Source organism: Bathycoccus prasinos (assembly GCF_002220235.1).
Source record: "Bathycoccus prasinos genomic : Chromosome_9".
NCBI classification, from domain to species: Eukaryota; Viridiplantae; Chlorophyta; class Mamiellophyceae; order Mamiellales; family Bathycoccaceae; genus Bathycoccus; species Bathycoccus prasinos.
This window is the reverse complement of record NC_024000.1, coordinates 772319-794940: the sequence shown is the minus strand read 5'-3', so window position 1 is coordinate 794940 and position 22622 is coordinate 772319. Positions and strand designations below refer to the sequence as shown.

The 22622-nt window shown below is 48.0% G+C and overlaps 13 protein-coding genes across 13 annotated transcripts; 6 read left to right on the top strand and 7 right to left on the bottom strand.

Moving 5' to 3' along the window:
- Positions 1 to 67: 67 nt before the first annotated feature.
- On the bottom strand, positions 68 to 4957 carry Bathy09g04240 (predicted protein; the record flags this gene model as incomplete). Its single annotated transcript, XM_007510881.1, has 1 exon — positions 68 to 4957. The coding sequence occupies one exon, from the start codon at positions 4955 to 4957 to the stop codon at positions 68 to 70; it is 4890 nt and encodes a 1629-aa protein (XP_007510943.1).
- Positions 4958 to 5134: 177 nt separating this feature from the next.
- Bathy09g04230 (DNA-directed RNA polymerase III subunit RPC10) lies at positions 5135 to 5533 on the top strand (the record flags this gene model as incomplete). Its single annotated transcript, XM_007510918.1, has 1 exon — positions 5135 to 5533. The coding sequence occupies one exon, from the start codon at positions 5135 to 5137 to the stop codon at positions 5531 to 5533; it is 399 nt and encodes a 132-aa protein (XP_007510980.1).
- Positions 5534 to 5680: 147 nt separating this feature from the next.
- Positions 5681 to 6451, bottom strand: Bathy09g04220 (the record flags this gene model as incomplete). The annotated part of the gene is made up of 1 exon (XM_007510911.1): positions 5681 to 6451. One exon carries the CDS (start codon positions 6449 to 6451, stop codon positions 5681 to 5683), a length of 771 nt encoding a protein of 256 aa, XP_007510973.1.
- Positions 6452 to 7135: 684 nt separating this feature from the next.
- Bathy09g04210 lies at positions 7136 to 8146 on the top strand (the record flags this gene model as incomplete). Its single annotated transcript, XM_007511207.1, has 1 exon — positions 7136 to 8146. The coding sequence occupies one exon, from the start codon at positions 7136 to 7138 to the stop codon at positions 8144 to 8146; it is 1011 nt and encodes a 336-aa protein (XP_007511269.1).
- Positions 8147 to 8307: 161 nt separating this feature from the next.
- Bathy09g04200 (predicted protein) lies at positions 8308 to 9495 on the top strand (the record flags this gene model as incomplete). The annotated part of the gene is made up of 1 exon (XM_007511027.1): positions 8308 to 9495. The coding sequence occupies one exon, from the start codon at positions 8308 to 8310 to the stop codon at positions 9493 to 9495; it is 1188 nt and encodes a 395-aa protein (XP_007511089.1).
- An 84-nt stretch (positions 9496 to 9579) lies between these two features.
- Bathy09g04190 (predicted protein) lies at positions 9580 to 11529 on the bottom strand (the record flags this gene model as incomplete). Its single annotated transcript, XM_007511003.1, has 1 exon — positions 9580 to 11529. The coding sequence occupies one exon, from the start codon at positions 11527 to 11529 to the stop codon at positions 9580 to 9582; it is 1950 nt and encodes a 649-aa protein (XP_007511065.1).
- Positions 11530 to 11651: 122 nt separating this feature from the next.
- Positions 11652 to 13451, bottom strand: Bathy09g04180 (predicted protein; the record flags this gene model as incomplete). Its single annotated transcript, XM_007510940.1, has 1 exon — positions 11652 to 13451. One exon carries the CDS (start codon positions 13449 to 13451, stop codon positions 11652 to 11654), a length of 1800 nt encoding a protein of 599 aa, XP_007511002.1.
- A 152-nt stretch (positions 13452 to 13603) lies between these two features.
- Bathy09g04170 (unknown protein) lies at positions 13604 to 14350 on the bottom strand (the record flags this gene model as incomplete). The annotated part of the gene is made up of 1 exon (XM_007510955.1): positions 13604 to 14350. One exon carries the CDS (start codon positions 14348 to 14350, stop codon positions 13604 to 13606), a length of 747 nt encoding a protein of 248 aa, XP_007511017.1.
- A 152-nt stretch (positions 14351 to 14502) lies between these two features.
- Positions 14503 to 15651, top strand: Bathy09g04160 (unknown protein; the record flags this gene model as incomplete). The annotated part of the gene is made up of 1 exon (XM_007510861.1): positions 14503 to 15651. The coding sequence occupies one exon, from the start codon at positions 14503 to 14505 to the stop codon at positions 15649 to 15651; it is 1149 nt and encodes a 382-aa protein (XP_007510923.1).
- Positions 15652 to 15875: 224 nt separating this feature from the next.
- Bathy09g04150 (methionine aminopeptidase) lies at positions 15876 to 17618 on the top strand (the record flags this gene model as incomplete). Its single annotated transcript, XM_007511019.1, has 1 exon — positions 15876 to 17618. One exon carries the CDS (start codon positions 15876 to 15878, stop codon positions 17616 to 17618), a length of 1743 nt encoding a protein of 580 aa, XP_007511081.1.
- A 319-nt stretch (positions 17619 to 17937) lies between these two features.
- On the top strand, positions 17938 to 19707 carry Bathy09g04140 (dihydroxy-acid dehydratase; the record flags this gene model as incomplete). Its single annotated transcript, XM_007510909.1, has 1 exon — positions 17938 to 19707. One exon carries the CDS (start codon positions 17938 to 17940, stop codon positions 19705 to 19707), a length of 1770 nt encoding a protein of 589 aa, XP_007510971.1.
- A 128-nt stretch (positions 19708 to 19835) lies between these two features.
- On the bottom strand, positions 19836 to 20981 carry Bathy09g04130 (hypothetical protein; the record flags this gene model as incomplete). Its single annotated transcript, XM_007510987.1, has 1 exon — positions 19836 to 20981. The coding sequence occupies one exon, from the start codon at positions 20979 to 20981 to the stop codon at positions 19836 to 19838; it is 1146 nt and encodes a 381-aa protein (XP_007511049.1).
- Positions 20982 to 21198: 217 nt separating this feature from the next.
- Bathy09g04120 (sterol 24-C-methyltransferase) lies at positions 21199 to 22364 on the bottom strand (the record flags this gene model as incomplete). Its single annotated transcript, XM_007510921.1, has 2 exons — positions 21199 to 22152; positions 22275 to 22364. 2 exons carry the CDS (start codon positions 22362 to 22364, stop codon positions 21199 to 21201), a joined length of 1044 nt encoding a protein of 347 aa, XP_007510983.1.
- Positions 22365 to 22622: the final 258 nt, after the last annotated feature.

The window sequence follows — 22622 nt, the reverse complement described above, 5'->3', positions numbered from 1 at the left end:
AGGAGGGACAAGAATGTGACTCTCGCTTTTGTTTCCAACATTTTTTTATTTTGCCTCCTAAAACCGCTCATCTATTACTAACGCTATTGCTACTAGTACTGCTACCGCTACTGTTACTATTACAGAACTGTAAAAGAGTACCATTTTCCTGCACTCCGAATTTTGAGGCTAAAAATACCGCGCGGGAAAGGACGGAGGACGAAGAAGGCGAAAGCGCGTTCGTTTCGGCGTCGTCGCGGTGGTCGTCCTTGAGATTGAGCGCGCCGTGAGCGTAAAACTCGTACCCACTAATGCCGACGCCTGAGGAACCTTCTGCTTCTGATGCTGATGCTCCCGTCGCTTCTCCGAGCATCTTCCCTTTCGCGTCACGAGCGAGCGCGGAAGCGAAACACACGGCAAATTGCAACAGTTTCAAAGGAGAGGACGGACAGTCAGTCTCGCTACCGGAAGAAGATGAAAAGGCAAACAGAGAAACACGTTTGAAGAGAAGGCCCCATATTTTTGCATCGTCGCCAATTGTCTCTGACGATGAACTCGCTTTCCTAACGCGCTCAGTTTCGATGAATGTTTGCACGTATTGGAACAAAGTATGGTATTCTTCTTCTCCTTCTTCCATTATCAAACACCGGAGCGTCATCTTCACCATTGTCGAGAAGCATTCCACGTACCAGAAGCGCTGGACGATTGGATACGCCGGAAAGAGGTCCTTCTCGTTTTCTAAGGCGCACAGTGATGCCGCGAGGTAATCAGCTTCATCGCTCAAGAGTTTATATTCTTTATTTATGCTCTCTTGCGGACGAGGTAAATCTTGAAAAAGAAGACCGTTGTCCGGGTTGCGTTCTCTGACGTCGCCGCCGGCAGTCGAGCACAGAGAGTGATCGATTAACGCATTCAAAACTATACTTTGTTCGTATGAATCATCCGAGCAATACCAAGAAGAAAGAGAAACATCGGTTTCGCCACCTTGGTCGATGATTTTCGAATTTGAAACGCCAAAGTCTTCTCGAAACATGGCAAAGGCGCATCGCGCAGCGGCGTAGCATCCAAACTGGCCTTTCCTCACCAATGCGCGCATGGCATTCTTTAATTTGTTTGCCGCGATGTGTGACTTTGCGGCTGCTCCACTAGCACCTCTCTGCTCTTCAAACGTAGCTAAAGCTCGATAACATTCTAAACATAATTCGTGAGCTTTCGGTAATCTCGACGTCGCCAAAGCGCACGCGTCGCGAGGTAAATTACCATCGAGCAAGCACCGCACGGCTTTGTGAAGACCGCTATTGTTCCCATTACCTTTCATGGCTAAAAAACATAACGCAGCTCGCTGATACTCTTCTCTATCGATAAACCGATTCGCTTGTTCGTTCTGACAAATATCATAAAGATCTTTGCCACCACTTGAAAGTATAGCGGGGAGCAAATCTGAATACACGGGACCATTCGTTTCTGTGAACAACTCGTACGCAGCACCGTTCCAATCATCAGCATACATTGCCATAGCCGCTCGCTTTTCAGCAGAGCGTAAAGATGGAAACTGGAACTCGGGAGTTTTTTTCCTTTGCTGCTGATCGTTCGCGACGATGCTCTGAGTTTGTTTTCTCTCTTCTTCCTCTTTTCTCGATTTGACGCGCATAATTTCCAACATCCTTCTCGTCGATTCTGGTTTTTCGTACAACGCGTTCCCTTCGGGCCCGTACGCAAAATTTGCGTCTGACTTATCATCTCGGTACGTGTCGTCAATTAGCGTCAAAAGCTCGAGGGCTTTAGATTCGGAAACTTCGGCACCTTTAGCCGTCGATTCCCACGGTTCGGTTTTAAATAACGACTGCGCTTTTGACGGTTTGGGAACCGTAGTCGTAGAAACGTGACCGGTGTGTCCAGAATTCGCCGCGCGAGATTCGCGCTTCACCGCAGCTTTCTCAACTGTCGGTACTCCTTCCCTCCCTGTCTTCTCCGTTTCTGCTTCGCCGTCATTACCTGTGGCCTCTTCATCTCGAGCGATAGGACTTCGACTCTGACGAAACGGTAGAGGAGATGGTTTCTCCTTTTCGTACATCGCACACTGGTTACCCATATCTGGCGAGCGTCTGAAATCGTTCACGTCGGCGATTCGAATGGTTTGGTCGTCACCACCACTGAAAAGGATGCCGCGCTCGCTCTCCGTTTTCGAGTGAGATGCGTAATTACGCAGCGCCCGAACGCGGCCTCGATGTCCTCGAAAGACTGCACGCAAAGACACTTCAGAAGACGAATGCACGTCACCGACGGTATAGATGCGCACGAGACCATCTGCATTAGCGCACGCGAGACACGTGTCCTCTTTTTCATCTTTACACCACTCCAATCGGGTAACGCTTTGCCGGGCTCTCGGCACGACGTGTGAAATCTTGCCAGTAAATTCTGAAGAAGCGTACTCTTTAGCGTGTGAGCGCACAAACACACAACCATCGCTTGAGGATGTTGCAACGGCGACGCTAGTATTTGACACGTACTTCCCGTTGTCGTCACACTTTATATCGGTGATATCTGTCGAATGCGAGGTCGTATCCTCCCACCGAAATTTCAAAATCGCGTTGTGATTCTCAAAGCAACTCAGATACCCGTTCGAATAGCCAACGACGAACGCAGACGCGCTTCGCGTATATCCAAATCGCGATATCGTGACATCTTTATATTTAAGGCGACTCGCACGTTCTCCTCCATCATCTTCTCCTTCTCGGATCGCCGCCGAAATGTCGAGATATGGTTCAGGCGCGTCAGATTTGTCGTCGAAGAATCCAGGAAGTCTTCGCCAATACCATAACTCTCCGGTTTCGCTCAGCGTAACGATGACACTTTCTTCGTTTATGGTGTTGTTCATTTTCTCGAGTGAGGGAACGATTTCTATTTGCATCACCGCACCGCGGTGTTTTTGAGGGAAAAATCGCATTTTTTTCTCTTCTCTCGTCAATTTATCGTCTCCGTCCTCTTTCTCCACTCGCATCATCCCAACCGTGCCGTCGTCCAAACCAACGACAACGCATCGCGTCACGTGTTCGCGATCAATATAAAAGCGACATGATGTAATCTTCCGTTGCTTATCTGCTCTAAATAGAATTTCCGTCTTCAACGCTTTGTCAAACGTAGTAACATCATGCGGCACTTTTGAGTGAGGCGCAACGTTTTCCATTTTTCGCAAAGTCCCGTCACCACACGCAAATATGGTCCAATCACCGATTCCCGGCACCACGTGATGATCTATGTCGTAGATAAAGCCACCAAGTGTTGATATTTGACCCTTCAAACGATATTTATACCCATCTTCGCTTTCCTCAAAAACGTCGTAAAAACAAATCGCTCTGTCCAATCCGTGCGTGACGATTCGAAAGGAAGGGGAATCGTCGTCGTTATCCTCCTCTTTCGCGGCTTTGAATAGTTCCAAGGAGAAACCTAACTTTTTATGTCCGCTAAAATCTGGCGTAGCGCGCTCTGCTTTTAGCCCAACGATAGAGCACGCGCTGAAAGGTCTGTTTCCATGGTCTATAAACCTTTCAACGTCAAACGCCAGCTTCGTAACTTCTCCTTTACACGAACACACCATCAGCGGAAACGTGTTCTGCCGGCGAATGGACGTGAAATTCATCCAGCACGTTGAATTTGACGTCAACGCATTGGACTTTTTACTGCTATTGCTATTACTCGAGCTACCAACGCTATTCAGCAACATCAGATTTTCTTTCCTCTCTAAAGTCATATCGCCGTCGCTCGACGACAACAGGCAAAAATATAAATCCCCGTTTCTGTTTCCGACGGCTAAATAAAGCTCGTCCGTCGCGTCTACAAACACCCAATCGAGCGAGGAAATAGGTGACTTACGGAAGCGTTCGTCTTCTTCTAAACCAAATACCCGTTCTCTAAATCCGCCTGGTTTGTACGCGTGAACCGCGACGTCTCCTGATTCAAATCCAACCGCCGTGATAAAAGTCGGAGCATTCTCTGACGACGATAACGACGACGAATACGCGTCCATGCTTGCCAAAGCGGTTATTCCCGACATGAACTCCGCAAACGCGAACGTGAATTCCGGCTCGATGTTTATAGCAATGTTGTTGTTGCTGCTGTTATTATTATTACTAGTACCGTTGCCATCGCGAGTATGCTCTCCTAACCGCCACATGCACATCACCCCACTCCCGTCGCCGGTTATAAAACTCCCACGCTCTCGCTTCTCTCTCTCAACCACGCGCACTTCCGCCCCTTTCCCGTGGCCACACCGGCTCGGCTGTTTCTTTGCGCCGTAGCGCGAAGAAGAAGAAGAAGACGTAGTAGTAGCAGAAGTAGTAGTAGTAATGGTAGGGCTCTCCGCGTTGTTATTCTTCGTCGAAGAAGACGTCCCGCAAAGCGTCGATATCTTCCCCACGCACTTCTTCGCCCGGACGTCGTGCACGCGTATCGCATCGTCCGACGACGTCGTCACCAATAAAAACACGGCATCGTCGTCGTCGTCCTCGTTCTTCTTCTTCTTTTCTCCTCGTTCTTCATCTTCGTCAAAATCAAACCAACTCTTTACGAACGAAACGCTCAGCGCCCGTTTCTGGTGCCCGGTAGAAATCTGCCCCAAAACCGCGCTCGTCTCGCCGTCGAGCAAAACCACGTCGTTCTTCGCGCAGTACGCGATTACATTCAGTACCCCCTTTCCTCCTCCTCTCGTTTTCGACGTCGACGACGACACTTCTTCTTCTTCTCGATGATGATGATGATAATTACGCGGCAACGACGCACCAAAATCGCGCACCAATCCAACCGTCAAATGCGTGCTCGAATACCAATTCGGCGACGGCATCGACGCTATTCCGGATTCAAAGTTTATTCTTCTTCTTTTACCATCATCATTATTACCAACAATATCATCGACAGAAGAAACAGTTACACCATCTTCAAGAGCAGCAGCGTTAGAATCACCAGAACCAGCACCACCCATTATTACTCTCTTGATTAGAGTAGTACCAGTATTTCAGGAAGTAATGTGAAAGTGCAACTGTTCTTCTCTTTCTCTTTTTTTGGCGAAAAAAAAAATCAATCGAAAAATTTTCGTTTTTCATTTTGCTTCATTTTTGTTTCAAACACACAAAACAAACAAGAAAAATTTAGGGTTTAAATGCTGACGTTTTGTCCCACGTGCGGGAATTTACTGTCCATCGAGAAGAAGAAGAAGAAGACAGAGGAGGAGGCGTTTGACGTAAACGACGAGGATAAAGAAGAAGATAAAGAAGACGAGCTTTTGTTACACTTGTGCTGCAAAACGTGCCCGTATTCGTACTCGATCGGCGGCACTTTTTGGTCGAAAACGGACGTCCCGATTCGGAATAAAAAACGCGTGGACGACGTTTTAGGTGGGGACGACGCGTGGAAAAACGTGGACACGACGAGAAGTCGGTGCCCGAAATGCTCGCACGACGTGGCGTATTTTTTGATGGTACAAACGAGGTCGGCGGATGAACCGATGACGCAGTTTTTCCGGTGCGTGGAGTGCGCGAATCAGTGGAAGGAGAATTAATGATAGTATATAGGTTGTTAGATAACTAGACAGCAGTACATGCGCCGGCGCGAATATTTAGTATCATCTCACATTTAAGACTCTTTCTCCCTATCTATCGCCCTTGGAGAAAACGTATACATGTAGGCTAGGACTATAAACGACGAGCTAATGTTGAGTACACATGTGCGTTTTCAAACCACTAGATTGAGTGAAACGCTTCTCGCAAACATCACACTCGTACGGTTTCTCGTTCGTGTGAATACGCATGTGGTTTTTCAAAGTATCAGAATGACGAAAAGCTATATCGCACACATCACATTCGTACGGTTTCTCGTTCGTGTGAATATGCATGTGGACTTTCAAACTATCAGCTCGACTAAAACGCTTCTCACACACATCGCATTCATACGGTCTCTCGTTCGTGTGAATACGCTTGTGGCTTTTCAAATCACTAGATGTACGAAAACGCTTCTCGCACACATCGCATTCGTACGGTTTCTCCTTTGTGTGAATACGCATGTGCGTTTTCAAATTACCAGATGTAGTAAAACGCTTCTCGCACACATCACACTCGTACGGTCTCTCGTTCGTGTGAATACGCATGTGTTCGGCCAATTTAGATGCGCTAACAAACACCTTCTCGCAAACGCCGCACTCGTGTTGCGTTCTCTTTCTCTTCGTTCCTTTCCTAAAAGCAGTCTCTTCTTTTCGTATCTGTTCGTCCTTTTCATAATCATTATCATCATCTTCTTCATCATCATCATCATCGTCATCACCATCGTCATCATCATCAACAACAACAAAAACATCATCATCCTCGTCAGGTGGTATTTGCAAACACAACACCGGTTCTTGTTCTTCTTCTTCATCATCACCCACAACCACCGTCTTTACGTTTACCGCGCGCTGCGGATGTGGATTCTTTCGCCGGCTCATTCTTCCTCTTGTCGTTATTAGTAGTATTGTTTTACCGCAGAGTCCCGTTGTTGATGTGTTGTTAAAAGTAACTAACGATATTCTTTTGAAAGTCTTCAAAGTACACCACAAAAATTCACTTTGTTGTTTTATTCGCCGGCGAAATTCGCGCGAATACATAAACACTTGAACAGTAGTAGTAGTAGTAAAAGGACGACGAAATGGCATCGTACGGCGAGGTAAATCTTTAACGTTAATTCTTCTTCGCATGATTTCGCGCGCACGTTTGGTTTTTGTCGTTCGCGTGGGTGTTGTTGTTGCAGAGCAGCGCGTTTGTTAAAAATTTCATCACGATGATGAGAAATGTTATGCGCGCGAATTCTATCGAAAACGCTCTCGAATACTGACGTAAAACTCTTCTCTCAATTAAAAACAAAACAGGAACCCGAGTACGAGGATGAAGACGGTGATTATGAATCCGAAGATGGCAGCGAAGGTACGATCATATCTTCGCGTTAATGTTTTTATCTCCCGCTCTCGCATCATCATTTGCCCTCTTTCCCTCTCAAATCGTCGGTGTTTTTTCCTCAAATCTCTCTTTTTGGCGGCGAAAGCGTTTTTTCTTTTGTCCTCCTCTGGAAACAAACACCAGAAAAAATCTGACATTTTATCATCCCTCCCACGACGACAACAACATTAACAGAAATGTTAGAAGAAGAAGAAGAAGCGACGACTTCCGAAGGCGCTTCAACGGCGACTCCACCGCTCGGCATGAAACCGTGGATTGGTTTACAAACCATGCCGCAACCGACGCGCGATAAAATCGCGGAACACATGCAGCGACAACAAACGGAAACCGGAGATAACGAGTTGACCGTGGTATTAATTGGTAGACAAGGCGTAGGGAAATCGAGCACGGTGAACGCGCTGATAAACGAGAAAGTAGCGAACGACCAACCGTTCGTGCAGGAAACGGTGAGACCTTTGTTGGCGTCTCGAGCGGCGGGGGGCTTCAACGTCCACGTCATCGACACGCCGGGGTTGTTGGATGGAGAATCCGTTTCGTCGAACGGTTTAATGGCTCTGAGAGCCGCTTTGGACGATAGAAAAGTGCATTGCTTTGTGTTTATGCAAAGATTAGACTCTTGGAGGTGCGATTCCGGAGACGAGTTGATGATTAGAGCCTTGTGCCAACACTGCGGCGCGGATGTCTTTGACCGAGTCGTCTTGGGCTTCTCTCACGGCGAATTAAAACCACCGAACGGCGAAACCACGCAAAAACTTATCGAACGCAGATACGCACAAACTGTCTCCATGATTAAAACTGAATTGAAAAAAGTGCGAAAGAAAAACTACAACGATTTCTCGCCGCCCATGGCGGTGGTTGAAAACAGTTCCCGATGCCCGACCAACGCCGAAGGCGAAAAGTGCGTCACGTTAGAAAACGACGAAAAAGTCCCGTGGCTGCCAGCTTTAGTCGGCGCCATGGTCGACGCGTCCACGCAATCCGTTAAAAAGTCAGAAGGCGACGGCAAATCCTACTACCTCTTCGATTACAAAAAAATTAAGAAATCCGGCGCCAACCCGAACACTAGGCATAAGCTCTGGATGTTCCCGGCGTTTCTCCTCCAGTGGTTCGTGTTGAGACCAATCATAGTGAAAGTCATCCGGAACGACATCCGCAAAGATCGCGCGATTGATCGATACGCGCTTTAAATTAATAATATATATCTTAATACATTTTATCATAATATACTTTATTATAAACTCGTAAAAATTAATACTCTTTTGTGTTGCTTATTATATATGACCTTCGCCCCTCTTCACATCATCACGTCATAAAAATTAGCTCACCGTTTCTTTAAATTATTCTAACGATGACGACCACCACGACCACCACCGCCGCCTTTTCACTTTCTTTCTTAAAGCGGCAGAAAGAAAGAAGGCGCGTTAACGTCAGGGGACGAAGAGGCGGAGGTAAAGTTGTTTTAAACTCAATCACCCCGTCGACGACGGAAACGACGAATCAGTCTGGAGACGAACCAACTTCCCGAGTGAATACGACGAATACCAAGAATAATATTCAACTCTCCGTGGACGAACGGTCGTTGGATTACCGCGCGCCTGGATTCACGGTCGGCGAAAACGTCTCGACGAGTAAAAGAGTCTTACCGAAACGGATCATCTTGATACGACACGGCGAGTCGCAAGGGAACATCGACGAAACCGCGTATCAAAACACCCCAGACTGGCAGATTCGGTTAACCGAGAAAGGGAGAGAACAAGCCGAGCAAACCGGGAAGATGTTGAGAGAAATGTTGGAGCGAGATAAGATCGAGGAGCCGGAGAAGGACCCGAAAGTGTTTTTTTACATCAGTCCGTACAGACGATCGAAGGAAACCGCGGCGGGGATCGCGCAAAGTTTAGATCCGGAGATGATCATCGGCGTGCGAGAAGAGCCTCAGTTGCGAGAGCAGGATTTTGGGAACTTTCAAGACGGACAGATGATCAAGACGAAGAACGAGAGGCAAGCGTTCGGGAGGTTTTTCTACAGGTTTCCGGATGGGGAGAGTGGTGCGGACGTGTACGATAGAATGACTATTTTCGAGGATCACATGGTGAGAGATATCGACAACGGGAGGTTTAGCGGAAGCACGAATATGGTTCTGTGTACGCACGGTTTAACGTTGAGGATATTTTTGATGCGATGGTTCCATTGGACGGTGGCAGAGTACGAGAGGATTACAAATCCGGCGAATTCAGTGCCGATTATATTAGAGAGAAGAGAGGAAGATTGGACCGTCGTGAATTGCGAACCGGATTGGGACAATATGTTCGGCGACGGAGACGAGGACGCGGATTTGTGCGCGCACCACGCGGTGCACACGAAGGAGTGTTACGAGTTGACCGAAAGTAGCATGGCGGCGTTGGAAGGGTGCACGGACGACATGTGCACGATGATTTTACCGGAAGAATGTTGGGAGAGAGCGTTAAATTTAGGTGTAAGTGACGCGACGGAGTGCTCCATAAACGGCGGGGCGGTTTCATGGAAACCGACTTCGTAATCTGTATGACTATTACATGTTTTTTTAAACGATATATAACAAAACGCGGTGCTGAAAAGAAGCCAAAAACTCTATATTACATAACTATTTCTTTGGGGGCGACCAGTAACCGTGCAATCCAGGAGGGACGTGCTCGTCCATCAATTGGATTTTACACTCGTACCCTTTACCTGCTTCAATGTTCTTCGCGTCGAAGATATACAAAAAAGTTTCATCCGAACCCGCATCGTTGACGAGTTGTAAAATATACCCGTCGTCTTCGTCGACCGCGTTCGGTTTCGCCGCGAAAATTGGTTCTTGCACGAAACATCTCTCGCCGTAGTAGTACACTTGGTCAATCGCTTTCTCGCCGCTATCGTTCGCGCATGGGGACACGTCGTACTTTACCAAGCACTGGTTCGGTCCCCATTTTTTCCCGTCTTTCACGACGGAACCACCCGTGTAGACGTATTTGTGTTCCTTACCAACCATGGTTGGATTCATGCACGGAAACTCGCAGCATCGGTCCGACAGGGATTCTTGTTTCACCTGTTTCGAGTCTTTTTTCGACGGGTTGACGGTAAATCGAGTGTACTCCGTTCTCGATCCATCTTGCCAGAACGCCGGAGTCACCATATCTAAGTTCATCGAGAAATCCATAAACTTCCAAGGGATGGAGTCTAAACACACTTCGCCGGTTTCTTCTCTTTCGAACGCGTTCACGTGGTGGAAGAAAAACTGGTTCTTCAACTCGTACGACTTCGCGACTTCGTCACCACTCAACATCTTTTTCGCTTTCTCGGTTCTCGGAAACATCCACAAGATTGGTCTTTTCCCGTCTTGCATGGCAATCGTTTCCGCCAACGCGCACTTGGCGAACATGTACTCAGTCATCAACTTTTGAAAATCTAAGCTCGTCGGGTTTTGGAACAAACAATACCAGTTCTCGGTGACTAACATGTCGTGAAAGAATCCAAACGTCGCGTTCGGCACGTCAAAATCCACGCGCTTCTTCTCCGTGCCGTCTTCGTTCCACTCGTAAAACGCGGCTTTGTTCGACGTGAACGGAAACGCGCTCGGTTGCGACTCGATTGAAAACGCAATCAAAGTCCTCTCTTTCGTCTCTTTGTTTTCTTCCACTCGGTAATGCGCCGCCATTTGCGGTACTCTCAAAGCTTGCCCTAACACTTCGTCCACTTCTTTTCCAATCGTGTTCAAATCGTTCTTCCTCAACTCGTGTGGCTTCCCGCCTTCCCACAACGCGTACACTTTATCGTTCCATTCGACGACGCCGGTGTTCGCCACATTCTTGACATCAAAATCGAACGGGTTATAAAACGAATCGCCTTTGGGGTTTCCGACGGCAAACGCGCCTTTGTATAACATTTGCTGCGCTTCTCGTTCGTCGTAAAATCCTCTCGTCTCCACAAAGTTATGCTTGAACTGAATATTCGTTTTATCCTCTTCCTTGTCGGACGAAGGCGCCGTAATAAATTCGTACGAGTGCACCAATCCGTCCCCGTCGAAGAACTGGTTAATCTCTTTCCCGTAAATATCCAACATCCCGGGTCCGTTTCTAAACAGAGTCCCGCCTTGTAATCCAGACGGAATCTCCCCGTCCACGACGCACGCTTTCGGTATCCTTCTCGCGTCCGAGCTCGCTTGCGTTTGGTTGCTCAAACTCGTGTTTCTATAAATCGACCGCCAATCTTTGATGGTTTGATTCGTCGGGTTCCAGGTTAAGTTTTCCGGACCGACTGGGCCTTCCTTGATCGGATCTCTCGATAACGTCCACGGAATCGACACTCTCGCTCGATCTTTTCCTCCTCCTTTTCCTCCTCCTTCAAAAGAAGAAGAAGAAGAAGAAGAAGAAGAATTGGCGACGTCACTTTGCGTCACATTCGCGACGTTTCGAGGCGTGACGACGAAACGTTTTCTTTTCACGGCAGCTTCAGATGCTTTTCCATGAGAGCAGGTTTTGGTAGAGAGCGGCAAATTGTGCCGCTCTCTCGAGGAAAAGAGAGGAGGACGGGCCCCACTCGAAGAGGAAAACATGATGGATGGTGTTGATGAATGTATTCTTTACTGTGTGGATATTTCTCTCAAAGTGAAGGAGAGCCACGAATTTTTTTTAGGCGAAATTTTTACATTTGACAAAGAGAGAGAAAGAAACTCTGCTACGTGTTAGTAGTATCAGTATTCGCTTGAGTAGTAGTATCATTCGTTTCCTCCTCTTTCGCCCAAAAACTGAACGCGAACGACGAAGTGTGTTGTTCTTGTTGGTGTTGCGAGAAGATGGTGGTGGTGGTGGAAATTTTGTTCTTGGTGTTGTTTTCGTTTGCGTTCTCGCCTCGCGGCTTCTTAGTAACGTTGTTGGCGTTTTCTGTCGTTTTCGCCAGGCGACCGACTCGCTTCTGCTGCTTTCGCGGCGGCGCGATTTCTTTTTTTGTCGTCCTCGCGCGCTGTTTTCGAGCGTCCTCGAGTATTTCCGGGTACATCTCGCGCATTCGCTTTTCGAAGGCTTCGCCGAGGGAGCGTCGCTGGGTTTTATCGTCGTATCCGCTCACCAAGTTGCTGTTCTTGCTGTCTAAGATTTTAAGGACGGTTGGCATATTTGATCGAGAGACGAAGTTTGCCGTGAGCGCTAAATGCACATTTCTGTCTTCTTCGTCTTGGTCTTGGTCGTCGTGTTCTGGCGGTAGGTTTACGACGCAATGCCACCACTGGCTGGGCACGAAAATAACGTCTCCGGCTTCACATATCGTCTCTTGAAAGTGGTACGCTCGTTTAGAAGTTTCCTCTCCTTCAAAATCGTCGTCGCCGCAACTTAATAACGTGTCGTAAAAGTTTTCGTACCATTCTAATGGCGTCAAAGGACACACGACGCTCGCGTTATCTTCAGATGGAAACACCCCGGGAGGGACTTCATCGTTCGGGAACAAGATCCATTTTTTTCTACCTCTGAGCACGGCGTTCCATGCGCTCGTGCCGTTCGGATCTACGTGGAACGTGCTTCCGCTACGATTCGGACCGAAGATCACCCACTTATAGTGTGGCCTCTTTTCCTCTCCTAAAACTTTAAAATAATCACCATCTTTGGAAAACAAATTGTGAAACAATCCTCCTTCTTCAAATATCTCGGTATTCTCCGTCCACATCTCCTCTTTCGCTACTTTCGGATCGAACAGTAACAACTTGCTATCGTCGGTATCGTTTTCCCGTAAACAATAGGAAAGGTAATTGTTCAAACTCGTCCGGTAGCCGCCCACTAAGAACGTCTCGTCGCCGTATTCATTCAATAACGCATCGTTCGTCTTCCACTTCTCGATCGCTCTCCACTCCTTCGCTAATCCTCTCAAAACAACCGGCCGATTTTTGTTCTCAAACTCCTCGCGAAACCGGCTCTCGATCGACTCCTCGTCCGCGAGCGTTCTCTTCTCGCTACTACTACAATCGATCTCAGGCACCGTAAAACTTTCCACCCACGTTTTTTTAATCTCTAAGTTATTAATCTGTTTCGGTAAATACAATGCGTCGGAATATACGCATCCCATTTTCTTCTTCACCTTTGTCTTCTTCTCCATCGTCAAAGTCGTCTCGTTCGCCTTTACATAATACAACTGTTTCCAATTTCTGCATCGCCTAAAATCAGCTTCCTCTAAACCAAACCTATTCAAATACAGCTTCTTCCACAAGGAATCGAACGAGGCGTATTGGAAACACATTTTACTCGCCATTGTGAATTTTGCGAGCGTTTTTGCATCGTCTATGTGTTCCAGAACGTTCATTAAAACTCTATCGTCGAGGAAACTCGAGAAGAATTCCCCTAAAGATTCTCGTCGAGAATGTAAATATTTGCGCTTCTCCGCCGGTGAGTCAAAGAGGAAGAAGAGCATCCCGAACGGTTTGACGTCGTAATAATCTTCATTTTCATCGTTGGTATCATTATTAGTAGCAGCACAAGAAGATCTCGTCATCTCATCTTTCTCGCTTTAAAGAGAGAGTTAAAGAGAAAGAGAAATGGGGGAAGCGAAAAGGCAAAGTGGGAAGTTCAAAGAAGCTGCTCTTTATAGAAAAATGTGAACGCCATCGATGCGTAGACAATTGCTCGCTATTGCTATGCGCAATTTCACCGCGACTCGGTGGTGGTTCTAACAGCACTTTCCTCGTTACCTTCCTCGTCGTCTGAATCGTTTAACAGGTACTTCAAATACGCCTTTGCGAAATCTCTGCAATCGTTCTCGCACAACGCCAGGTTTCGCCAGTCGTCCGAAGCGTAAAACTCCACAGCGGAGACGCGATCGACCGCTTCGTACAAAATCGTATTCATTTTGTTGTTTTTGTCTTCTTCGTCGTCGGAAGAAGAAGAACTGAGTGCGAACAAAACTGCTTCGAGGATAGATTTCCGTTTCACTTCTCCGATAAACTCTAACCCGCTGGATGCGTATTTCCTGGTGAACGTTTTGTGCACGATTTCGTGTCTGATGACTCCTGGAACTTGCGTTCTTAAGACTAACAGTTTGAACGCGGTTTCGATTTGTAAGGAATTCTTCGGCGCGAAATCGACTAAATACTGTAAAGAATTCGTGCGCTCATCCTCGCTGTCGTTCAAAATCTCCAGAACTGTCGCGTGGTGTAAGAACGTTTTAGGATAGAGTTTCCCGTTTCGTAACAGTTTGTGTACAAATTCGAAGCCGTCTAACGGTCTCAACGCGAGGAAGATTTTGATGTTAACTTCTTTTCCTTTTCCTCCCGATTCTTTCGTTGGTGTTGTTGCGCGCGTCCTCGATGTCTGCGCGCTTCTTTGTCTGCGCTTTCTTCTCACAAAACTGGTCGGAGGAGGAGGAGCTTTCGTCGCTCCCGCTTTCTGCGTCATCATCTTCATTCATTTTTGTAACGAACTCTCGTTTCCCCGGGGAAAAAAGACAGACGTCACAGTTTTATGTCATCATTTGGTCATCGTACTCGTACCAGATGTCGTCGTCTGCGAAGACAAAGAAGACAAAGAACACGAAGAAAGAATAAAACATGCACGACAGAGACGACCCTTACGTTATTTTGGGCATCTCTCCTTCCTCGGATGCGAAAGTCATCAACGACGCGTACCGGAAATTAGCGTTGCAATACCACCCAGACACGGTGAATAAGAATACGAATACGACGAATACGACTGATAACAACAACGCGAACAAGACGTTCGATAGAATCACGCAGGCCAGAGAAAAAGCTCTGAGAAGAGCGACAGGAGGAAAAGGAGGAGGATATGCATCATCGAACAGCTGGCGAGAGGCGACGCGACACAGCGACTTTAAAGGAGGAGGAGGAGAAAATTTTTACCAAAAGTACGACCATTTATACGAGCGAAGACGACATCCCATGCACGTGGGCAGACAATACGGCGGCGGGGTGTTATTACTCTGGAGTTTAAGTTTGGTGACCTTTGGGAGTTTTTTGTGGGAGATATCGCGCGCGGAACACAAAGTCGGTCCGGCGACGGAGAAGCGGAGAGAGAAGCGAAGGAAAGAAGAGTTTGCGAACCGAGAGAAAGCGAGGGAGATTGGACGGATGGAAAGAGGGAGTACAAGTGGTAAGTCTGCGAGAAAGAAGAAAGAAAAAGTCGTGCCGGAGATGATGACGATGATGGGAAATAGTCGACACGTGGCGAGGTTAGATGATGGAGGGCTTTTATTCGTAGAAGACGAAGAAGACGAGGAAGAAAAATTCAATCGCAAAGGATACTACGAGACGACGACGAAATTTAAACGCGTTAAACCGTTCGTCTCGAAGCACGCGGAACGAACGAAAGCGAACGCGCTGGCGCAGAAAAACTTATCCGAGGAGGATATCGAGAAAGCGTTGATACAAATGCGAACGATGGAACGCGAGATTGAGTGCTGCGCAAAGTGCGGATGGCCGCTACCGTATCAGAGCACGATGTCCTGCCCGGCGTGTGGGGCGAGGACCATACAAAAACGAGACGTCGTTCGCGTCGTAATTAACAAGAAACAGCAACCGGAAAATGGAACAACAGAGGAACAACAGAGTAGTCGTAGAGCGGCGGAGGTGAAAGAAACTTCTTCCGACGACGATCTTCCGAATACTAGTACTCATAGCGAAACAACTCATAGCAAAAATCGAGAAGCCGCCGCCGGGAGAGCGAGCAGCCCGGCGTCGTAGTAATATATTAGCACCATTTCGATGATGATTGAATAATCCAGCGAGTAGTAATAGCGCGTATTGTAAAACAGTAGTAGGTTGAAAGAAAACGGCCCGAAAGGGTAATACTAAAGCGCTCGCGTAAGTACTTTTTGCGCGGAAAAGACAAATCTCATCACGGAGTCCATCACCATTTTTTTCCTCACTAACTTTTCTCGCGTTTGCGCTTTATCTACCCTTTAAACATGGCGGAGGACAAAGTGGAATCTCTCGCGGCTGCCGTGAATTTGTTGACCCTTCTCGCCTCTGATTCCGGCAAGGAGGAGTTCTTTCTCCCTTTAACGCTTTCCCCGTCGGCAAACGAGTCGCCGACGGAAACGAGACAGAAGTGCCTGTTTTTCGAGTGCACGTCGACGGCGTTGCAAGCGCTCTCGAAGATGTTTTTACCGTCCACGCCTGAGCTGTTGAAAGTCTCCGCGCTGAAATCTATCGCGAAGAAAGCGAGGCGAGTGTCACTGACGGAAAGTCAGTCCTCGTTTAGCGCGTTGTTCGGGTACGGCATCTCGAAGACGAACGAAACGAGATTACGAACCCTTTTTACGGAAAGCGAGAAGGAAACAAGATATGCAGTTGTGATTAGCGTTCGATTGAGATGCGGAGAAAGCGTGGCGGTGTGTGGACTGTTTGAAGACGGCGAGAGCGGGTTCGGGAAGGCGTCTTCGGGGACCTCTTCGTTCGTGGCGTACCCGTTGGCGCCGTCGACGACGTTTCTGGAGCTCCAATCGACGCCGGAAAAGGAAACGGATGAGGTGAAGTGGTTGTATTGCGACGATAAAGGGAACGCGAGAACAGAAGATATGCCGTATTTTAAGTGGAAAGGAAAGTTGCGGCCGCATAAGATTTCGCACCAAGAAAAGTTGTTTCGAGGGATGCGGAAAGTGCCGGATGCGGTGGTGAAAGCCGAGTGGTGGGAGACGAGCAGACCGTTAGCGGAGGAGAGGGCGAGGCAGCAGAGAGTAGCGGACGAATTATCGCAAAAAGAGATTGAAAAGTTACGAAAAGCGTGCGTTATTGGAAGAGGGGCGATTGATTGTGTGGTGCGAGCGATTCGCCCAGGAGTTACGCCGGAGGCGTTGGACGCGTTGTGCCACGATTACATTTGCGATAAGAACGCGTACCCATCGCCGTTAAATTACTATTGCTTCCCAAAGTCGTGCTGCATAAGCGTAAACGAAGTTATTTGTCACGGTATTCCCGATTGTCGGCCGTTGGAGGAAGGAGATATCGTGAATATCGACGTCACGGCGTTTTTCGGCGGATACCACGGCGACTTGAACGAAACCGTGTTTGTAGGTAGTAGTGGCGATAAAAGCAATAGCGCTACAGAAGAAACAGCGAGCGAAGAAGTAGCAGATGGAGTAGACAGTAGCAAAAAAGAAGCGTTCAAACTGCTCAAGTGCGCGTACGAGTGTCTCGCGGAAGGCATGTCCATAGTCAAACCAGACACGCGATACAGAGACATTGGCGAAAAAGTCTCCACAGTCGCCTCCAAATACGACTGTTCGGTCGTCAAAACCTACTGCGGGCACGGCATCGGTAAGCATTTTCACTGCTTCCCGAACGTTCCGCACTACAAAGGCAACAAAGCTGCCGGCGCCATGAAACCTGGCCACGCGTTCACCATAGAGCCGATGATCAACCTCGGCAAAGAATGGCGCGACGAGTTATGGCCGGACGGATGGACCGCAGTCACTAAAGATGGAAGCTTGAGCGCACAGTACGAACACACGATGGTGTGCACGACAGATGGCGTGGACGTGTTGACAAAACGGAATAAAAATAGCCCGAGAGTGTTTCCGTTTACCGAGTTCGAGGATACCGGCGACGACGACAAAGACGAAGAAGAAGAAGAAGAGGCGGACAAAGAGAACCAGGTCATCGCGGAGCTCGAAGAACTCGTGAACCAATTCAACACCACCAAACTTTAGAGAGAGGCCTAGGAAACGATTTGAGGAGAAAGAGCGTGTGTGAGTAGCCTAGCTTTATATCGTTGTAGTCCTTATATCCACCCTTTCGGGACCCGCTTGCCACTCCACTCAAAACAGTTAAATTTTTAACCCTCGCTCGCCGCCAAAAACCTCAAAATTAAGGATTTCCACGCACAAAATGTTGGCCGCTGCTCAAACAACGAAGATAAACCCATCCTCATTCGCGGCGCGGGCTCGAACGTCTTCCTCCTCGTGCGATGGGGACGGTTGTCGATGCTCTTTTTGCTGCGCGAATGTTATTAAGAGAAAGGCGTTGAAAATGTCGACGAAACGCGAGGCAGGAGTCGTCACTCGCGCGGAACAGTACCGCCCTGGGATTAACATGCCGGAAGGTCCGGACTCGGACTTGAACAAATGGTCGAGGAAAATCACGCAACCGAAATCGCAAGGCGCGTCTCAAGCCATGCTCTACGCGACTGGATTGACCGAAGCGGATATGAACAAACCGCAAGTTGGAATTTCCTCGGTCTGGTGGCAAGGGAACCCGTGCAACAAACACTTGCTTTTGTTAGGGAACGAGGTGAAGAGAGGCGTCGAAGCGGCTTCGATGGTCGGGTATCAGTTCAACACGATTGGTGTGTCCGACGGGATTAGTATGGGTACGCCGGGGATGTCTATGTCGTTGCAATCGAGAGACTTGATTGCGGATTCCATCGAGACGGTTATGGCCGGGCAATGGTACGACGCGAACGTGAGTTTGCCGGGATGCGATAAGAACATGCCAGGGACGGTTATGGCGATGGGGAGAATTAACCGACCGTCGTTGATGGTTTATGGCGGTACGATTCGACCGGGTATTTCGCAGTTGGATGCGAGTAAGTCGTTGGACATCGTGTCGGCGTTTCAGAGTTACGGTCAGTTTGTGACGGATGCGATTACCGAGGATGAAAGAAAGGATATCGTGAGAAACTCGTGCCCAGGCGCCGGGGCGTGTGGTGGTATGTATACCGCGAATACCATGGCATCTGCTATTGAGGCTTTGGGGATGACGTTGCCGTATTCGAGTTCAATCCCGGCGGAAGATCCGTTGAAGATGGACGAGTGTTTCTTAGCCGGGAACGCGATTAAGCACTTGTTGGAGATTGATTTGAAACCGAGAGATATCATGACCAGAGCTGCTTTTGAAAACGCGATGACCATTGTTATTGCCCTCGGTGGTAGTACGAATGCGGTGTTGCACTTGATTGCTATGGCGCACGCGTGCGGAATTACTTTAACTTTGGATGATTTCCAAGCCGTGAGCGACAAGACGCCGTTTATTGCGGATTTGAAGCCGAGTGGGAAGTACGTCATGGAAGATGTGCACAAAGTTGGTGGCACTCCGGCGGTGTTGAAGTATCTCATGGCGAATGGCTTGATTGATGGTTCGTGCATGACGGTAACAGGTAAGACGTTGGCGGAAAATTTACAAGCCTGTCCAGATTTGAAGGAAGGGCAAGATGTGATCGTGCCGTTGGATCAACCGATTAAGAAGACTGGACATTTACAAACGTTGTACGGAAACATCGCCCCGGATGGTTCGGTGGCAAAAATCACCGGCAAGGAAGGTTTGTACTTTAAAGGTACTGCGATTTGCTTCGATTCCGAGGAGGAGATGCTCCAAGCATTGGCCGCAGATTCGAAGCAGTTTGTTGGTTCAGTCATCGTCATTCGTTACGAAGGTCCAAAGGGTGGTCCGGGTATGCCAGAAATGTTAACCCCGACGTCTGCGATCATGGGCGCTGGCTTAGGGAATGACTGCGCGTTGATTACGGACGGGAGATTTTCAGGCGGCTCACACGGTTTCGTCATCGGTCACGTCACGCCAGAAGCGCAAGAAGGCGGTCCGATTGGTTTGATTGAAAACGGAGATGAGATTGAAATCGACGCGGAAAAGAGAACGATGAATGCATTGAACGTCACGGAAGCGATGTTTGCTGAGAGAAGAGCCAAGTGGACAGCGCCACCTTTGGAAGCGACGAGCGGGACGTTGTATAAGTATACCAAATTGGTGGCGAGCGCGTCCAAAGGTTGCATCACAGATCTGTAATATCTGATTACCAGGTCCACAGGTACCAGTATATAAACTATCTATTGAAGCTACAATCCCTATCTATATATCTATCTATATATATATATATCTACTCATTTCTTTTTCGTTTATGCTTACTTACTAAACTATTCATCGATTTTCGGTCCGTCGTCTTCGTCGAACGACCACACGCTAAAATGGTGGTTCAGCGTTCGAACGCCGTGTAAACGCTTCCTGGTTTGGCTACTCAAGGCACCTTTATCATTCCTATCTTTCTCTATATAGAATATACGTTTTATGCGCGAGTGCGTCAGCGCCATGGCACACATCAAACACGGTTCGTGCGTCATGTAGATGTCGTACCCTGTGCATAAATATGGCTTGTCCGGGATGCCGATGGATTCAGCCATCACTTTTGCCGCCACAGATTTCCGACGTTTTTTAGCCTCTGGAGAGGTCAAATCTTCATTCTCTCCGAAATCATTCTTGCCGTTGTTGTTATCGTGCGCATCTGGATACAGTTGTAAATCCAGTCTCGCGACTTTCTCGATTGCAATCATCGCGCAGTGTTGCATAGGAAGACACCGCCTCGCCCCGCCTCTTTCGTCGTCTCGTTCCCCATTCTTCGCACAAGCGACCACCTCGCCGGTCTTTGGATTCACAATCTCGCAAAATCTCTCGCCTTCTTTTACTTTTAACACCAACGATCTCGCCCTCTCCGTCGCCGTCGTCCTCTCCTCGTCGTCCATCTTCGCCTCCTTCGAGTTCACTTCGCCTTTCGTCGTGGCTAACAAAACCGACGGCCACCACTCGTTCGCGCATTCCAACTCTTTCCTCGAGAGCACTTGTCGGTTTGAAACGACACACGGCAGTAAATCTTCCTTCGTCGTGTTCGTCACCTCTAAAACTTTTCTCGCGTATCTCTTCTCTTCTTCTCCGGAGACGCTCACGAATAAGAAAACGCTCTCCGAGTCGTCCGGGTTCGATTTTACTCTCCGAACGTGTTTCGGTGGCACACCAAAATCATCATCATCATCATCATCGTCCTCGTTTTCACGCGCACCCCCTCCTGTCTCTCCTCCAATCATCCTCCTCCTCCTCGCCAAAATTTCGCGTTCGTAGCTCGATGCTTGCTTCACCGCCAGCGAACACGTCTTTTTGGGAATGCGAACGCAAAATGCGCTCCGTTTGGAAAGTGGAATTGGAATCGAAGGTGCGACGAAGAATGGTTTTCTTCTTGAAAGCGCGTCGTCGTCTGAATCGTCGTCGTTTTCGCCGCCGTTTCGAAACATTGATAAAGAACGTGGTCGCGAGCGTGGAAGTGGTTTACTTGTCAATAATCAAAGCGCGTTTTTCATCATGTTCTCGATCGATGTGTGTGTTATTATAAATACGGATTAGATATTAACTACTAAAACAAGAGAATAAAAATGGGCAACCAAGAACACAACAGAAAACTTCGTGTACCGTGGTACCTACCTACTGTAGGTAAAAAGAAAGTTTTATTAATTACTTCTTTGACGGTTTAACGGCTTTGGTGAAATACATCACGGTGTAAATACCAGTCTTTCCGCCGTCGACCAGGGCGTCCGCGCCTTTCTTCAAAAACCCACTCACGCCGACGCTCCCTTTCGGGGCAATTCTCACCATCTCCAAAAACAAGACCAAATAATGGGTAATCGCGCGCCCCCAAATAGTCGTCTTGAAGCTCCAGAAATCTCTAAACGGCGACCAGCGTCGGTATGGGTCGATGGGTTCGTACCAGTTCACGTCGCTGGTTTTCACCAAATCTTCCTCTTCCTCCAACTTAAATCCAGCTTTTTTCATGGCGTTCGAGACGTCCTTGCAGCTTCTCGCGGTCGGTAAACCGTTCCCTAACAAAATATCTTGTCTGATTTGTTTGTGCTTTTCGTTTTTCGGGTCGTACTCTTCGGTTAAACACCACTCGTAAGACGCGAACACGCCTCCGGGTTTCAACACGCGGAAAATTTCCGCGTAACATTTTTCCGCGTCCGGCGCGTGACAAGTCGCTTCGATTTGGTACACCGCATCGTACGTGTTATCTGGAACCGGAATGTTCATAAAGTCAGCCTTAATAAACCCGCAATTGTCGTGTCTCCCGGTCGATTTGTTTATCTGTTCCCCTCTCGAAATCTGAAACGCGTTGTTATTCAATCCCGTCACGTCCGCTCCCGTGAACGCGGCAATCTCTCTCAACGGCCCACCAATCCCGCATCCGACGTCTAAAACCTTATCTCCTTTCTTCACGTTCAGTTTAGAGGCCAAATAATGTTCGTGTCGAACGATCGATTCTCTGAGCGTTTCCCACTTGTACCGGTGCGCGAAGTGGAAGGATTCGCCCCATCCGTACTCGTAAAACGAGGTCGCTAAATCGTAATACTTGTTCACGACGTCGGTGTAATTTCCCGTGCGTTTGGAGTCGTCTTGCTCTTTGAAGTATTCCTGTTTGACGCGAAAAGTGGTCGAGAGTGATAAGGAACGAGAGAAAAGAGAAAAGGTGTCAGTCACTGATCCGTTCCAAAACGAAGCGAGACGAAACGATGAAATTTTGCAAAACTTCGCACCTCGTAATCTTTCGTCACTCGTTCGCTCTCGTTCCTGTCCACGTTCCCGCCCATGTGTTTCACGTTAAATTTCTTGTTCTTTGACGCCATTTTGATGACGATGCGTGCGTGTTATCTCTCTCTTCTTCTTTCGCCGATAAGGAAGAGATACTATGTGGAGATTGATGAATATGCGTTTTGGATAGAGAGATCTGGTGGCGGATTTTGTCTCTTTTTTTCAAACAAAATGCAAGCAAAAGAGGAGAGGAAAAACATTTTTAAGCGCGAATATTTACGAGCATAATCTCACGTGAGACTTCTTTCTATCTATCTATCGCATATGGGGACAACGTATACATGTAGGTTAGG